This window comes from Melitaea cinxia, chromosome 5 (assembly GCF_905220565.1).
Source record: "Melitaea cinxia chromosome 5, ilMelCinx1.1, whole genome shotgun sequence".
Taxonomy (NCBI): Eukaryota; Metazoa; Arthropoda; class Insecta; order Lepidoptera; family Nymphalidae; genus Melitaea; species Melitaea cinxia.
In genome coordinates this window covers 2227703-2245012 of record NC_059398.1, presented here as the reverse complement: position 1 = coordinate 2245012, position 17310 = coordinate 2227703, and the positions used below count along the sequence as shown (strand labels likewise).

At 37.4% G+C, this 17310-nt stretch overlaps 1 protein-coding gene across 1 annotated transcript in view; it reads left to right on the top strand.

Annotated features, from left to right (window-relative positions):
* The window catches only part of LOC123653651 (protein outspread), an 81433-nt gene that overhangs the window by 25248 nt on the left and 38875 nt on the right, over positions 1–17310 (top strand). The window contains exon 4 of the mRNA XM_045589646.1: positions 14713–14901. Within this exon, the coding sequence (XP_045445602.1) occupies positions 14713–14901 (189 nt within the window). The remainder of the gene's footprint in view (positions 1–14712; positions 14902–17310) is intronic.

The following is a 17310-nucleotide window of genomic DNA, read 5'->3' as shown; positions in this document are numbered from 1 at the left end:
CTTTTTTTGAAGTCAGTTAAAAAGCGAAAGGAACTTAGTTCCTTTCGGGGATCCATAAACCCCTCATGCACTTTTTTATACAACTAGGTCGGCAAACAAGCATACGGCTCTCCAAATAGTAAGCGATTACCGAAGCTCATGCTGCATCACCAGAAGCATTGGAAGCGTGTTGCCGACCCTATCACCGATCGCCCAGGAGCTCTGGTCACCTTACTCACTACATGCCACACTACATCACAACACAACACGCCAGCTTTCGTTCAGTTTTTTTTTTTCCACGAGCTCTAAAATGCCCACACTTTTTATTAAACATCATGCATTATAATTATTATTTTTATCTGTGCAAAAAAAAAAAAAAAATAAAATAAAATAAATTTCAGTTCGTCAATATTAGTCTTATAAACATAAATCTTTAAATAAATTATCAAGTAATTGATTGCCTTTTCATCAAATAAGTCGTATGTTACGTCAACGTAACCGCCAAACTGATAACGGCTGAAAGTATGCGGTTCGCGAGAACAAGCGACTGTGAGAGTACAACTGACATTTACAGAGAGTAGGGAGATAAAGTAAATTAGCCGTGGCTCCGGAATCAGAGGCTGTGACGACATGATTGTCCGTCGCATTGTAAAGAGGTGAATTTAGAACCGTATTACCACCACAATGTTGAAGGGTTTGTTTACTCTTTCATTTGTTTGTTTATTTGAATATCTCTCTTTGTTATAATTATCTGGATTTGTTAATAATTATTGGACAAACTTATTTTTGCCTTGTACGCATTTGTACTCCTATATGTATCGATCTTTTTGAGGAATTTGATACAACGAGGAATTCATATAGAAATTATGCGTATAACGTAGGTATATACTTTTGTTAATCAAATTATTAATGTTGATATTTATATTTTTTTTCTTGTTTTTTTTTTTTGTATAATCACTCACGTTTTGACTTAATTGTAGCAATAAAAAATGAAGTAGGTAAAACCTCGTGATTCCACCAGTCTTACGACAATCACTTAACGGATGTGCCTCGTCTTATTACCGTTGTTTAATTGTTTTTGACTTTAATGGTAACTTTTTTTTTCGAGTCAGCATAAGATGTGTTTCAGCAACGAATTTATTTTCTTAAGTAAAAATAAAATTTAACCAATCCTATGGCCGGTGTACGGTGGGTGTATGGTGATGTACGGTCACCAACCCGCCTGCCCAGCGTGGTGACTATGGGCAAAACACATGAGTTCACGTTATTTTTGGCGTAAACTTGTGGAGGCCGATGTCCAGCAGTGGACTGTTTAGGCTGTAATGATGATGGCACTGAAGCTTACGTACTTGTTTTCACCAATATACTAAAACTTTTGGGTTGACAGATTTCAAATAGCAATATTTCACAGATAAATACTTAATATAAAAAAAACAGGAGATTAATTGTAAAAAAGAATAATATGTCATAATTTTTTATCTTTTGGATGCCTTTATTAGTCACATATATGTTATGCTGCCGGATTAATCAGCCCTAATAATTTATAATTAATACAGTAAACTACTGCATTAATAACGGTAAAATAGAATAACAATCTTTAAATCCGCCACTCGAATCAATCCTGTGTCATTTTGATTGCTTGCGGGTATGTTTGTATTACCATTGCGATGCGGCGATCTTGTGTTTCTCGAATCGAATAGCGTTGCTCCAGGCATCGGCAACTTTCGTCTCGATTCGGCTGAAAACGTGTTGCGGTCAGTCAGTTCTCAGTTATGCCCCATCTGTCCGTCAGCCATGTGCCCCGTATTCGGTTTGCGTCTGCTTCTGTTATTGATCTCTGCTATTGTAATAACGTGGATTTAAATTGACAGCGGTTAATCTTTCTATACGATTTCGTTATCGAGCCACTAAAGTTGTAGTTTGTCGCAACGACTTAAGTCAATTAGTTGAGTTGTGATGAATCAACTTTTTGTGGTTTATTTTATACCGTCTGTTTTAGTTATTAGCTGGTACTGATGTTATTTATGTTTCTGAACGAAACAGAAAAAAACACGCGAAAATTAAACAGCTGAAATCGAGAAATGAGGTGTCCTTTATTTATAATTAATAGAGGATTAATCTGAACTATTACCACTTTTTCATAACGTCAAAAAATCGCAAATCTCTTACGGGTAAATAAGAACGTGCGTTTTCAGGAAAACTATTATCTTGGCACCTCATTGTTAAGACTATAGAATCTATGTAAGAATATCTAAGAAACAACAAATCCGTAAAAAAATAACATCCTTCCGCACACACACAAAAACATAAACAAACTTTCACCCTAATTGCACACACACACACACTTGCTCCAATTTGTCGTTAGTGAAAATAATTGAACAAACGCTTGGTGAACAAAACAATGGTGGTGGTGGTGAGCCGAAGACTTGTAGTGTTAAACGTGCCCCACATTTTACTATTTAAATACAGCATGCCTTCTTATAGGGCTGCGAGTTCTGACTTCAATTTATGTTTTTTTTTTATCGGTTTTTTGTTTTTTTATGAGCGTATTGATAAAAATATTTTGGAAGGGCTGTTGGCTCTCTCTGTGTGTATTTTATTTAATTTTAGAAATTAATATCCCCTACATAGAACATCACCTTTATTATTTTTTATTAAAAAATTGGCCTCACCTATGCCGCTGACTTTTATATCATATTTCAAATTATATTTACGTCTTACTTGCAATTTCGCAACTATCGAATAAAAATGTGATTCAATGAAAAGCGAGAGTAACGCAAAAAAAAACTGAGTGAATCGAAACCAATTTGATGACACGCTAAAATTTCGCGCTTATGCGTAAAAATTGCGTGACATTATGTGTAAAAAATATTACGTAAAGATGCGAAAGAACAGAGAATACAATTTGTTTACTCGTTCATTCACTTAACCTCTAATCTTTTATTATTTTTTTACTGTTTCTAAGTACTTAAACCCCCATTAATTTTTTACCTAATTTTTTGCCGACAATTATCAATTTATGCGTATATTTATGATTTATATCGCAACTGTGTGAAAATGTTTTTTTTTTTTAAGTTGTGAATTATAATATATATGATATTGCAAAATAAAATAAAAAATCAATACATATATGGACTGTAATGCGAATCATTATGTGACATTTTTAAGACCCCGACCTTCCTAAAGTTCTTTCAAGTATTAGTGTTAGACAATATAACATTAAAATGTCACGATCACGATTTAGCCTCTAATATCCCACTGCTGGGCATAGACCTCTTTCTCCATCTAGGAGAAGGATTGAGCTTAATCCACCACGACTCCACTCCATATCCCCTACCATTAGTAGGTACTTATAGCTAACGATCACTATCAAGTATTTATGATAACAACCAGGACCGACGACTTAACGTGCTCTCCGAAGCACGGTGTGGTAACTAAGAAATATCTGTAAATACAAATATCCATCCCCAGTGGGTATTGAATCCGCAAAACGCACCACTACACCTGAGTGGTTTTTATCAATGTTATGTAATTAAAAATAAAAGTGTTGATTTTTAAAGTCATTCACCTGCCAGCCCTAGTGGATGCAAATCACCGACGACATCTTATTAGCACGGAATCGATCTCGGACACTTGTTTAATGGATCACCTCGCTAATAGGTAGCAATTGGAGTTTCTGATTCAATAGATAGGGAACCATTTATTAAACCTGAACTTTGCTTTTATTAGGGTTCCATAGTAAAGAATACTGTGTTTCTATCATTCCGTTTGTTGCAAGGATGTTTATTATAAGTTTCGAGGTATTTTTAAAAATAATTAAAAAAAAAATACCATCAACCTCATACAAGAAACTTGTTTTTGAGGTTTTTATTTAGCTCGATCTTAAACATTATATTTAATGAGTGTTACGGAATCAGTTGTGTCCTGAGTTCGTCTTGCATATAACCGTTTCTTTTAAAGGTTAATTAGAAAGGTATTTTTAAGGTGTTAAGTTGCAACAACTTCTGTGTATCGTATGTAGTATTAAATAATTATACTCATCGTCAGTTAAATGACATTGAAAAGTAAATTTATGGTTAACTTTAATAAACGTGTGTGTGTGTGTTTTTTTTGAAATGTTGATACATCCTATAAAAGTATAATATAAACACGAGTTCACAATCACAGAGCGCTCGATCTGAACGCGGTGTTGCTCTTATTAATTGACTTCGCAGATTGAAAGCAAATTCTACCATTAGTTCTATGAATACGACATTAATTGTAAACATCTATAGTTAGAATTTATGTAAATGAATAAAATGCCTCATACTCAGTAGACACACAGGACATCATATCCGTCATATATGTTTCGTGTGTTTGTAAATACACGATATTAACAGAAACGAATAGTCGTAATATTTACGAATAACTTGACTTTTTCTCAGTGTTAATTCACTCGCTTCAGCCTGTAATATCCTACTACTGGGCATAGGCCTCTTTCCCCATGTAGGAAAAGGATCAGAGCTTAATCCACCACGCTGCTCCAATGCGGGTTGGCGGATATATTCCCTATTATGAGTAACGATCGCTATCAGCTGTACATGATAACAACGGGCACCGACGGCTTAACGTGCTCTCCGAGGCACGGTGGGGAGACCCACAAGGACTGCACAAACACCCAGACCACGAATAAATACGAAAACACACGAATAAAGAAGAAATCCACTCAGTAGATAAAAAACGTGAAATAATATAATGAACAGTCTCGCTGTCAAATCCAGGCTAATAATACCCTCAGTGTTCTAATTCTTTATTTCTTTAATAAGTTCACGTTCTGCGTCTATACACAACAAGATATAACGTCGTGAGGTGATTTTTTTTTATAATGAAGACTTCAGTGTTTGACGATAACAGTAGCGCTACTGGTTTACGCTTTCTGTTAGTGTCATGTATGGTTTCTTTGTTTTATTTATTAGGTTATATATGGATGGATATTTACAGTGGGTATTTACAATATTGACAGTGGGCGCAGAATTATAGAACTTAATTGTATCAGACAGTATCTGTAGGTGTGTGGGTGGGTAGGTGTAACTGGTTATGTGCCATTAAAGTGTTTGAGTTGGTTGATGATGTCAGTCAGGTGATTGATGAACGTGTGAAGTATCTCAGGTTTGTCAGTAATTTTGGTCAGTATGAGTGGGTCGTTAGGGGTGATCAGCTCGTTGTTGCACGTTGTGTAGAAGTCAAGTCTGGTGCGTGAGAATCGCACGCAGTGGTGAAGGAGGTGGTCAAAGGTCTGGGGGTCTGTATTGTTGCATGGACAGGTGTCGTTGTCTGTGATGTGGAAGCGGTGAAGGTATGTTTTGTGAAAGGCATGATTGGTGAGGAATTGGGTGATCGGGAAGGTGAGTTTGGTGGTGTCGGTGAAGTTGCAGAGGTCGCGATAGGTGGGAAGGAGTGTCTTGGTGTAAAAGGATCCGGAGGAGTTTTCGTAAAAGGACTGTGAGGAGATGGCTAGCTGTTTGCGTTTTTCTGTTTTGAGGTAGGAGATGGGGGTGTGGTAGAACACTGGTTGGGAGTGCATGGAAGCCGCGTCTTTGGCAGCCGAGTCGGCCAACTCGTTGCCGGGGATGCCGATGTGTGCTCTGACCCAGGAGAATTGGATGTGGATGTTTTTGGTTCTGGCGGTGTGAAGGGAGTGGAAGATATTAACGGCGAGGGTGTTGTGGCTGTATGGGTTTAAGAGTTCAGTGAGAGCGGATTTGCTGTCGGAAAATATGTGGAAGGAGTCGGAAGAGGGAGGGTTACTTCTACCTACGAGTTGTGTTATCCACTGGCAGGCCTTTGATATAGCCAACATTTCGGCTTGGAAGACCGAGCATGTTGCGTGTAATTTGTATTTTTTGGTGGTGCAATTACCATGTGGGTCGGTGGCGACGAATGCGGCTCCGACAACGTCATCATGGCGACTGCCATCGGTAAATATGCGCCAGGTGTTATGAGTAATTAGGTCATGATATTCCTCTATCGTATGGACTTCAGTAAAGGAGATGGGTAGCCTGAGGGCTGGATGGAGTAAAGAAGACGGGTGCGCGGGTTTTTCAAGGGTGATGTCAGAGGGAAGGAGGTCAGAGAAGCCACGGAGCTTCGCCATTTCGATGTCAGCGACGGCCTTGATTTTGTCGGGGAGGGGGGTTAGTCGAGCCAAGGATATGGAAGTGACCGTGCTGCAGGTGCGGAAGCCGTGGATGATTTTAATGGCGAAGAAGCGCTGTAGGGAGAGGAGTTTTCTGACGACGAACTTATATCGGAGGGCATTGGACCAGACGCTGGCTGCGTACGTGATAATAGGTGTGATAACCTGCTCAAAAATGATGCGAATATTATCGGAGTGTATACCCCAGGTAGGTCTAGTAAATAGGAGGAGTTTATGAAGGAGTTTTCTTGATTTTTCGATGACTTGGATAGCGTGTCTGGTGAATTTGAGTTTATTGTCGATAGTGATCCCAAGATATTTGATTTCGTTGGAGAATGACAATTTAGTGTTGTCCATGAAGATATTGAGCTGTGAGGTTTTGTTAGTGAAGCCAGTGACCTTGGTTTTGTCGGGCCCGAAGAGCAGTTTGACACTGCTGCCCCAGGCGCTGACTTGGCTGAGGGCAGTGTTGGTGGTGCTTTGGAGTGTGGATAGGGAGGGCGAATGAAGGATAAGGAGAACGTCGTCAGCGTAGGCTTGGATGTGACAGTTGGGGGGGAGAGAAAGGTCCAGCAGCTCGTCCAGGATGAGGTTCCACATGGTGGGTCCGCAGACTGAACCCTGTATGCAACCCCGGGACATGCTTCTGGTAAGGTTGCAGTCGGAGAGATTAAGTTCTACAGTTCTATTGGTGAAGTAGCTGAGGAGGATTTGGTATATATTTCTCGGGCAGTTGTAGGAGCGGAGTCTGTTGAGGATGGCAGGCCACCATGCGTTATCAAAAGCGGCTTTGATATCGAGTGAGAGGGCGATTACATGTTCGCCTGCGGATTTCCTGGATCTGATGAGATCCAGGGCGGTGAGGATGGCGTGTGTGGTAGATGTTTGTTCTTTAAAGCCAAACTGGCGGGAGTTGTGGAGGTTGTGGGTGTAGAGGTGGGAGTTGAGGCGGTCAATGATGAGTCTTTCTAGGAGTTTCCCGAATACATTTATTAGGCCTATGGGTCGGAAGGACGAGAGGAGGGAGTAGTTGGGTTTGCTGGGTTTGGGAATGATTTTAATAAGGGCGCGTTTCCACGCAGTGGGGAAGAAGGAGAGTTCGAGGCATCTGTTATAGAGTGAGGTGAGGAAGTCGGGGAATTGGTTGGCGAAGTGGAGGCAGATGTCAGCGGTGAGGTGGTCTATACCGGGTGCCTTTTTGTGGCTCATGTGTTTGAGGCTGTTGAGGATTTCAATAGAGGTGAAGGGGGGTTCTGAAGGTGTGTCTACGGGCGTGGTGGTTAGGGTTCTGATGGATTGTTGGGAGGGAGTGTAGTCAGGAGTGTCAGGAGGGAAAAAGTTGTCCATGAGGGCGTTGGCGGTCTGAAGGCTGTCAGTGGTATAACTACCGTCATTGAGGAGGAGGGTGGAGGGGGGGTGTGAGAGGGGTTTGGTTTGTATAATTCTATTGGTGACGGACCACACGTCTTCTTTGGTTTGTCGGTTGCAAAACTCCTTAAAATGGTTTGTGGAGGTGGCGCAGAATGCGTCGGAATATGCGCGTCTGGCGTTATTTCTTTCAGTGATTAAGCTATCGAGGGGCAGACCGCGTCGTTTATAGCGTGTGAGTTTGTGGTGGGCGTGAGGTGATTTGAATTTTTTTGGTAAAATGGTAATTCTATTGAAAAAAAATGTTTTTTTTCTAATATATCTTCTCTCGTAAAATTGTTATTCTATTTTAAAAAAAAAACATGCTCGGCTTTTACTAATCTATCTAATCACGTGTGTGTGTGTGTGTGTTTTTTTTTGTTATCGCAGGGGAACCCATTTATGGGTGATATCCAGGACGCCCGGGTAGGCAGTCCTAGACCGTATGTCGGCTTCACACTTGGGGGTGCACTACCGACCAAACCCCTGCGGGAGCCTTGAGCCGCTTTAATTGGAGGGTCCCGGATCTGCAGGCAACAGGAATCTATCCTAATCTTTCTATGACGCTACGCAGTCTGGCATAATCTTATTCTCGCTATTATTATTGTTTTTTATAAATTAAATACTAATTGATAATACTATAAACGAAAATAACGAACATCGTTACAAGCGAAACGCATAATACAACAATATTTTAACTCGCAACTTACAATAAGTTCCGTGTTATATGAATGAGTATTCAACGTCGAAGGGTCAGGTCGCCGGGAACTCAATGAAATAAACGGCGCCAGAAACGTCACCTCTTGCCATGTTTACGACCACATTAACTAGATAATTCCTGTCTATATATGTTATGTCATGTCAGTTATTATGTATATATAGAGAACACTGTTAATAGTTTTCACATATTTATTATATTTTTTTACTTCCTTTTTACCGAAATGAACTGAAATTGCTTGTAAATTTCTGGCTTTTTAGTTATAGTCTTCTGTGTACGAGACGAGCCATATCTTCATAATGCTCTACTATATGGGTTCATGGGTATTTTTCTAACTGAAGTACTGATATGCATCGAATTCGACAAGCCTTGATTGTTCCCAACCCCCTATAATTTAGGATAATGAAAAATAGATGCTGTTCGATTCTCAGACCTACCCGATATGCACACAAAATTTCATGAGAATTAAGAGCCATTTCACAATTTTACGCTCTGCAAGTTTAGGTAAATTTGGTCGCATCGCGCGAGTCGTACGAGCCGCGCGATCTTTGTGCTAGTACGTATAGTGTGACAACCAAAAGACCATCGTGATCATTTTCTGACGTATAATAAAAATTATAACTATGGTATAAAATGTTTTCTACATAATTAATTTGTTAAAAATTTCAAGTATGTTATATAACAACAGTCAATAAATTTAAAATAAAATTAAAAAAATCAATTTTATGAAACAATTTTTTTAAATTGATTTAGTTTTTTCAGTTTACGAATGAATCTAATATTTACGATATGAATAAAAAAGCATTTAATGACATCGACACCGACAAACATATTAATTAACAAATAACAAGACAAACAGATTGAAATGCCTATTTGTATTGATAGTGTGAGAAAAGAAAATTAAATTATACATTTGTTTACAGAAATTATCATTATATTATTTTACAGTCATTTTCGTAATATGTTTATTTTATTTATATTTTATTATGAAAGTATCAAATGCGTTTTATCCGCTATAACAACAGACGCTTGGCGCGTGTGAGCGAAAGAGACGGCTGCGCAGAATTTGGCGTGGACCTTACCTCTAAGAGCGCTAGCGCTCGACTGATTTACCGGGCTTGATGCGTGGCAATATATACTATCTTTTTATTATTTAATATAAAATGTATTAAAAATAATTACATCTTTTAATTATTTTTTTTTGTATTCCTTAATGATGTAAGTTTACTTTGATGAAGATAGTTCGTTAAAATTTCTTAGTTTTCTAAGAGAAATATCGCTTTCAAAATTGTACTTATTTGGAAAATATTCGTAACTTTAAATTTTTTTTATCGTTTAATAGAGATACAAATGGAATAAAAATCTATGATAGTGGACAACAAAATTATATTCCACATATTATGATATTTTTTTAAAATGGTTTCAACGTAGAGGTTATTGAAAAGTAGGACTTCAAAGTATACATTGCGACCGTTTACCCAGGGAGGAGGCTGATGAAAAGGTTAATAATTTTATACACATAATATAAATCAAAATTCTGATCTGACTATGGACTACAACAAAGGTTGCTCTATTATATTTCAAGAATATAAATTACATTATTGCATCCAACACTGAGATTAACGACGTCAAAATATTACAATTTCGCGGATTGTTACCGATTTTTGTGAAATGGCTCTTAACACCGCGACACGAGAATTTTATATATTAGATTTCGGCAAACGAATACCGTAGTTTATAGACGCCTGCAAGATCTCAAACTGATTGCCAACCCCTGACCCTCCCCAGAAGCTCTGACTACCTTACTCACCGCAGGAATACAAATGACCTACAGTGTACCAGTATTGACTTAAACTCCAAATTGCTTTATGGAGACGTGGCCTTTGTCTCATATGGAACTAAAAGTCTAAGTCAGTAAGTAAAGAAGATTACACGAAGAAACAGAGGGAACTCATCTAGAATACAAAAAAAAATCTTTTATTCCTGGATAAGGTCTGGCGTCATCACGTCTTAATTCCTTCGAATTGTCATGAGTACCACAACAGCTATCTCATTGACCTTTATCTATCGAAGGCTGCGTGCGTGAGGTCTATAACTCGGGGGATAATCGGCGACAACGCGTGGGCGACCCTGTATCCGTTCACCACTTATATTTAACGGTTTAGCTGCAGTGTCCGAAGCATGAGATGAAATATACCTATATCAGAGTTGTTTTGAACTATTTCCTATGTAACTAGATATAAATATAAGTATCTTGTAACACACACACACACACACACACACACACACACACACACACACACACGGTAGTCCGTACCTATGGTAACCAACTTAATGCTTGTCTTATAGGTAACAGCCGACTGATGTTCCTGAGCTACATTTTTTTTTTTTTTTGATAAATGCACATAGAAATAAAACGTGATTAGAAATATTACACCCATAATCAGGCGGGAATCGAACCCGTAATTAATAGTAGCAGAGTATGTAACGAAAAAAAAAACCTGAATCTAATGAAGGTTAGAGAAAGTCCAAAGCACCAAAATAAAGTATAGGTATAAATACTAGTAAATACAGTATAATAAATAAATATAAACATCTACACAATACACACACGGTCGTCTGTTACTCAAGTACGCTTGTGTTATAGGTAAGCGATTGGTATAGCTACATATATTTTCTTTCGATGAACATGCTTATAAATAATACATAAATATAAATAAATATATATATTACACCCAGAATTGGGGTGCGAATCGAACCCATAACCCCCGGAGCAGAAAGCAGGGTCACTAGAAACTGCGCCAACGGGCTAATAACACCGTTATGACAGAATTCCGTTTATAACATTCGATTACGTATATAAATTATCCACCAACGTAACAAACTGTTAGGTATCCCATAGCAAATCCATAATGTAGTTGATGATCACCAATTTACCTGGTCCCTACTTCCAACGCTATACCTAAGATGAGGCTTTACAGAGGATGAGCTGAGAGGTCTTTAGCGATTGCTAAACTGGTTAGGATTCGTTGGACGTGTAAGGCTAATTGTTTGGTACACGGGCCTATGATTTATACCGTCACGTAGAGAGCAATCTAAGTTTGACTTCAGTTTTTATTTATTAGCGTACTTTTATATAATTACTTTTAAATATTACAATTTTAATGTACGTTTTTTCCTCAAATGAACGCGAGTGTAACCGCGGGCACCGCTGGTGTTTATATAAGGTATCCTTTAATGTCTATTAAAGCTTTAATTTCAAGTTTAATGTAACTCCATTAAGAAGTACAACATTAAAATAAATGAAGAAATGTATTTTAAATTGAACCTGTAAATGTAATAAAAGCGACATTTACATTGATAATGTAACTGTTTTCAATTAATTACATTTGAAACAAAAGGAAGTACTATAATAGTAGTTAGTCGTAAAAACTTAATTGACCTTTAATTTAACCAGAAATTATCAACTATTACGAGCTATTTTCGTAATAATTCAACATTGATTCACATTGAATACCGCCCCAGTAATAAACATTTTGAAATTACTAACTTTGACGCACCTAACCTACGCTTACATAAACTTCGCTCGCTTAAATCGTGTAAATAGCAAAGCATTAATTTAGCATCCGACAGAATTCTAGGGCTCAAATTATTAAACTTGGCTTCAACAGACCGATATGTTTATGAAAAATTTCCATTCAGCCTTATTTTGATTTAAATTTGTAGCCTAAAACTTGTAGAGAAATTGATATTTCCGTCAAAAATATAGCCTTTATGGCAGATCTGATGCATTGGCACAGCGGTCACAGCAGGTCAATGGCGGTCGCGGGTTCGATTCCTGCACATGACAAACATTTGTATTTACCGTATAGATGTTTGTCGTGCTCTGGGCGTTGTGTTTGTGTATTGTGTGTGTTCCCGGACCCCCGACACGGGAGAAAATCTTACTGGGGGCCGTTGAGTGTGAAGCGTTTATTATTATAAAAACAAGACAGGTGCTTATTACTATAAATATGATCTCCAAAGATTTTTAATGCATTTGATTTTTGTGAATAATAAATACTCTAATTAAATTCTTTCTGTATCTTACAAATATAATTTCGCGTCAGCAAAAGTATTCTAGATACCGAATTTAATGACATCAATAAATGAAACGATAATAACCTCAATATTTATTAAAGACGTAGGAACCTATACCTATGTGTTTTGGCTCTCAACGGCAATACAGATGGGAGTTCCGTCCATTCATGGTCTGTTTGAATGGCTCTGTCCCGCTACAACGGAAATTATGGTCGCTGGACCGTCGCATGGGAACAATTGCATAATCGTTAGTCGCGACCGACACAACGGTAGGTTTGGAAGTGATAAAATCACGAAAACTCCTGTCAGCAGGAAATTCATTTACGACTTTGTATTGAAAATTTTCGCAACCGGTCCAGATTCCGCGCAATGGATACATCGTAAATTGTTTCAGACCAACATCCTTACGCTCGACTGTTGCGTATTGCTGGAGCTGCTCGCGATCTGATGTCAAATTAGACCATTTCGGGATGCGGGGAAAGTGGTATAATAAATCACTCTGTCTTTACTTCTCATCGGGCGTGATTAATAAAGTTTGATATACGCTTGACCGCTTCCATGCTCTGTCCGTCGATTTTAATTGGTCGTATCGTTAACGTGTTTTACGTGAAATTTATTTTCACTTTTTCGGTTCGTTATCCGTTTCGTTAATGCTTTCACCGATGTATCGTTTTAAAATTTGCAAGATTTATAAGAAATTATTCGTAAATATTAAATGTTATTTTGACATTTTGACACTATGCTTATCTCGTATGATGGATTAGGTGACGAGAAGTGTCCATTAAGTGCTACTTGACCTCGAGGCTTCAGTAAATAAACTTAATCAATGCAACGATTAGAGTTATGATACGCTATTTATAGACATAGGTGCACGCTACAGTAATATTCTTGGCAACGTCCTACGAGGAATAATTTGCGACCTTTGAATACCTTGAAAATTAGCGCTGATAAATTAAGCTTTTAAACTCTGCAATTACGAATACCGGAGATAATATTTTAAACGGTTAATTTACTTCTCACCATCAGCGAGGAAATAGAGTCTAGATTCATATAAATATCTAGATAAACGGATCGAATATCCTTAACGTGTCTGGAGACTAATTACCTACGTTGGATAGTCTATTAGAGCTAAGTTAAGAGGATGTGATATGGTACATTCGACTTTTAAGTGGTACGTTGAGCTACTGAATAGGCTGATGAGTGTTTGTCACTTAAATCGAAGAAATAAATATCCGTTCAGGTTTCTACTTATGATTAAATTTATATGTGTAACTACTCATCTTTATCCAGTCAAGGATTAAACATTGTTATAATTCTTTTGCAACACGTTGGCTTTTTACTCTAGGCCAGGGATGTCAAAGACACGGCCCGCAATCGCAATGTGGCACAGAAAGAAGAATCATGAGTTCTCTCGATTCCTCTACGAAAGTTTTAAAATGCGCACAGTACATTTCTTTTATTTGAATCTGGCCCTACGCTTTCTAACTTTAATATATGGCCCTCTGCAAAATTAAGTTTGACACCCCTGCTCTAGACGTTAATTCTTTTTATCACTTTCATCCTAGTACATTAAATCTACTGCATTTGCAGTTTCTACATTGTTGTTTTCAATTTCGTCTTGAATGTATTATTCAGAATAATAACGGATTCTAATTAGCTCTTCGGTGAGATATTTTAGCTGTTCACAACTCACTTGGGCATTTAAATAATAGATAGGTGACGCCTTCATGCTTTAGACGTTGATCTAAATAAACACGTCCAGGCAAGCCTCCCGCGGCGTCTGACTTGTACCTGATACCTAGCGCCGATGCCGTTAACTACAATTTTCACGAAGAAAACTTGATTGCAATGATAGCCAAGTGATAAATTCCTATCCTACGCTATTTAATAGTGGAATAAAAAAATTTTATTATTAATTTTGTAATTATTTTAACGTACCTTTAATTGGATAATTCTTTTCCTAGATGGAAATTTTATTTAAAGCTAGAACCATATATAATATCAATATAAGCTACACTTATATATATATAATAATTACTACTTTTAAATGTACAAACGGAGTTTTAATGTGTAACTCGCTATATTATTTAATTTGAATATTATTATTTATAAAACGAGTGTGCCTCGCCCGATCACACTTTTCGTGACGCTCTCGTCACGCCTTCACTAGCTTACTCCCCAAGTCAAGTGTACGTAAAAAAGTTTTACTTCAATAATACAGAAAAAAAACAAAAAAAAATAGTTTTTCACTCACGAAGTATATTTATTAATTCCTAATATTTAAAAATACAGATTTACTTATTGTAAGAGGTATATTTTTAAACCAAATCCTTACCAATTATCTCTCTTACAGCCAGACACGGTCCCGCAAGCCAGCGTGGACATGACGACGGTGCTGGAGGTGAGCGAGGCGGACAGCGTGACGGGACACGCGCACAGCCTGGCCATCACGGCACCGGAGCGTGTCACCTTCGTCAAGGGCACTTGCCGGGAAGAGGCGCGCTGGTGGTCAGACGTGCTAAGCGTTTACCCGAGAAGCAAGGTATAGTAACTAGTTAAAGAAATAAGCGCCGTACAGTCAATGACCCTCTAGGATTTACTTCATGGCGGGATTCCAGACACACAAACAATACAAAAACACAAACGCTCAGACTACGGCAAACATCTGTATGGCCAATAATACATGCCATGTGCGGGAATGGAACCCGCAACCGCCAGCGCAGCAGTTGTAAGTCGCGCAGGTTGCACTAACGCGATGTCAAATTAATTATTTCTACAGTTTTTATCACACTTTCCACTGATATAAGGAATTCAACTTCATCGTATCCTAAACTAAAGTTAATTACACCTTATTCGCCTTGACAACAGCACTTAATTTCATTTAAATTAAAGCTACGTACTTGAACTCCAACCTAGACCTCAACTTTCAATCGTAAATGTGTAATTCAATATTTTGGTTCAGGGTAAACTTATCATAGAATAAAAGAGAATTTATATGAGAAAGAACTTTAGGATCAATAAGAATTCTGTATCTATTTTCCTATTTAAAGGAAACTTATGAGCTAAAAAAATCACAGTACCGGATATGTTTCCTACTATGAGTAACGATCGCTATCAGGTATTTATAATAACTGGGACCGACAGCTTAAACAACTTGACTCCTAGGCACGGTGGAGAGACCCACAAGGATAGACATCCAAACTGGAAACAAAAACACATATACATAGGAGCGCATTAGTGTCTATAAATTTTAACGTATACTCGCAGCTTACAAAATCTTTAAGGTACGGAATGTATACATTACAATATTGGAAATAATTACTTTTCAAAAAACAAAATCTTTAACTTTATAAAACACAAATAATTTTAAATAAACAAAACATGTTTTGACAACGAATGATAAATTGAAATTATACATCAATTCATTTAAAACGCATTAGTATTCGCTTTTCAACATGTAATCTGCGCTCGCGCCTCCCGGAAGTCATTTGATGTCTCATTAAGTGCTACATCTCGTATATATCCGCTGGCTTCACCCTGACACCGCATGGATTAAGGTCACAGCTGTGGTGTTACTTGGACTATGAATCTTTAGAATTAATAACTATATCACATTTAATCTTTCTGTATTTGATGACAATTTTTACACAACTACAATGTGAATAAGTTGGAAAATATTAAAGGGGAAAATGGTCTTAGTCTAATCTAAATATAATCTCAATACTAGTTTAAATTAAAAAATAAGTGCGTGCGTACAAAGCACACATGTCAGAAGTGAAACTTCTTTAGCGAACAAATTTTTAAGTATCGTTTATTATTATTTATACAAATCTAAAGCTTTAGATTTCCGATCTACCGCCACCGAGAAAAACGTTGCCGTTTCATCAAAACGTTGCCGTTTCATCAATTTTTACCCTTATGTCCCCAAAGAAGTTTCACTTCGAAAATATTTAATCCCTTATCATTCCACTTGTAAACAGCCTTTACTTATGCAAAAATTCTACGTCATTCAAACTGTAGTCATTCTTACCAATACCGACATAACAACAAAATTTGCTTTCTTTACATGCAATGAGGTCAAGTGGATGGATATTCATGAATTATGAACCATAAAACGAATTTAAACGGTTCATGAGCCACTTGTTAGATGTAGTAGAAAACGATTGAATGTAGCTTTCGCGTGGAATGATAAGAGGGGTCCTGATAATGTTTCTCATCCGGCGATCGGTAATGGAAGCGTTGAATGGTTGATAAGCATTTGAAACGAGGATTCCTCGAACGGTTTCGTATTTTATTGTACACCTGTGCGAGAGAAATATGGAGGCGATTTTATACGATCATTATCGTTATAGAATAGTGAATGTTTGGTGTGAATCAAGTTAAGTAGACGTTTCAAGTTACTCGTGAACGTAATTTGCGTAAATTTGATAAAATCAATAGATTGATGTTATAAGTTAGTGTCTGAGAAATTAATAGTGTAGGATAAATATTTTTTTTTATTTATAAATTAAGAAATAGAAAATCTAAGACGTATCTAGTAGGCTACACTGGATTCAAAGAAAAGACCCTTTTTTTAATATTTCTCCTATCGTTAAAGGGGATTATTTTCACTGTTTTTGCCTGACTGTGATGACGCATGTTATAATTGTTCAGAATTCAGAGACAAACATCCGTTACAATCACGATGTTGCAAAAAAGAAAATTAAAAGTGCTACTTTTGACGATGTTTGGGCGGATTTGAATCTCCAATTAAGATCTATTTGACGATCAATTTACTGAGTGATGCCAACACTTGATGCAATCGATCCACAGCTTTATCTCAGCCTTTTCTTAATACACATGATATTGCGAAAGTTAAATATAAATAAATAGACGCAGCTGCCGCATTATCGTTTACTCTACAAGCACATCTAGGTCTTGTTTATTTAACAATTTACTTAAAATGGTTCCA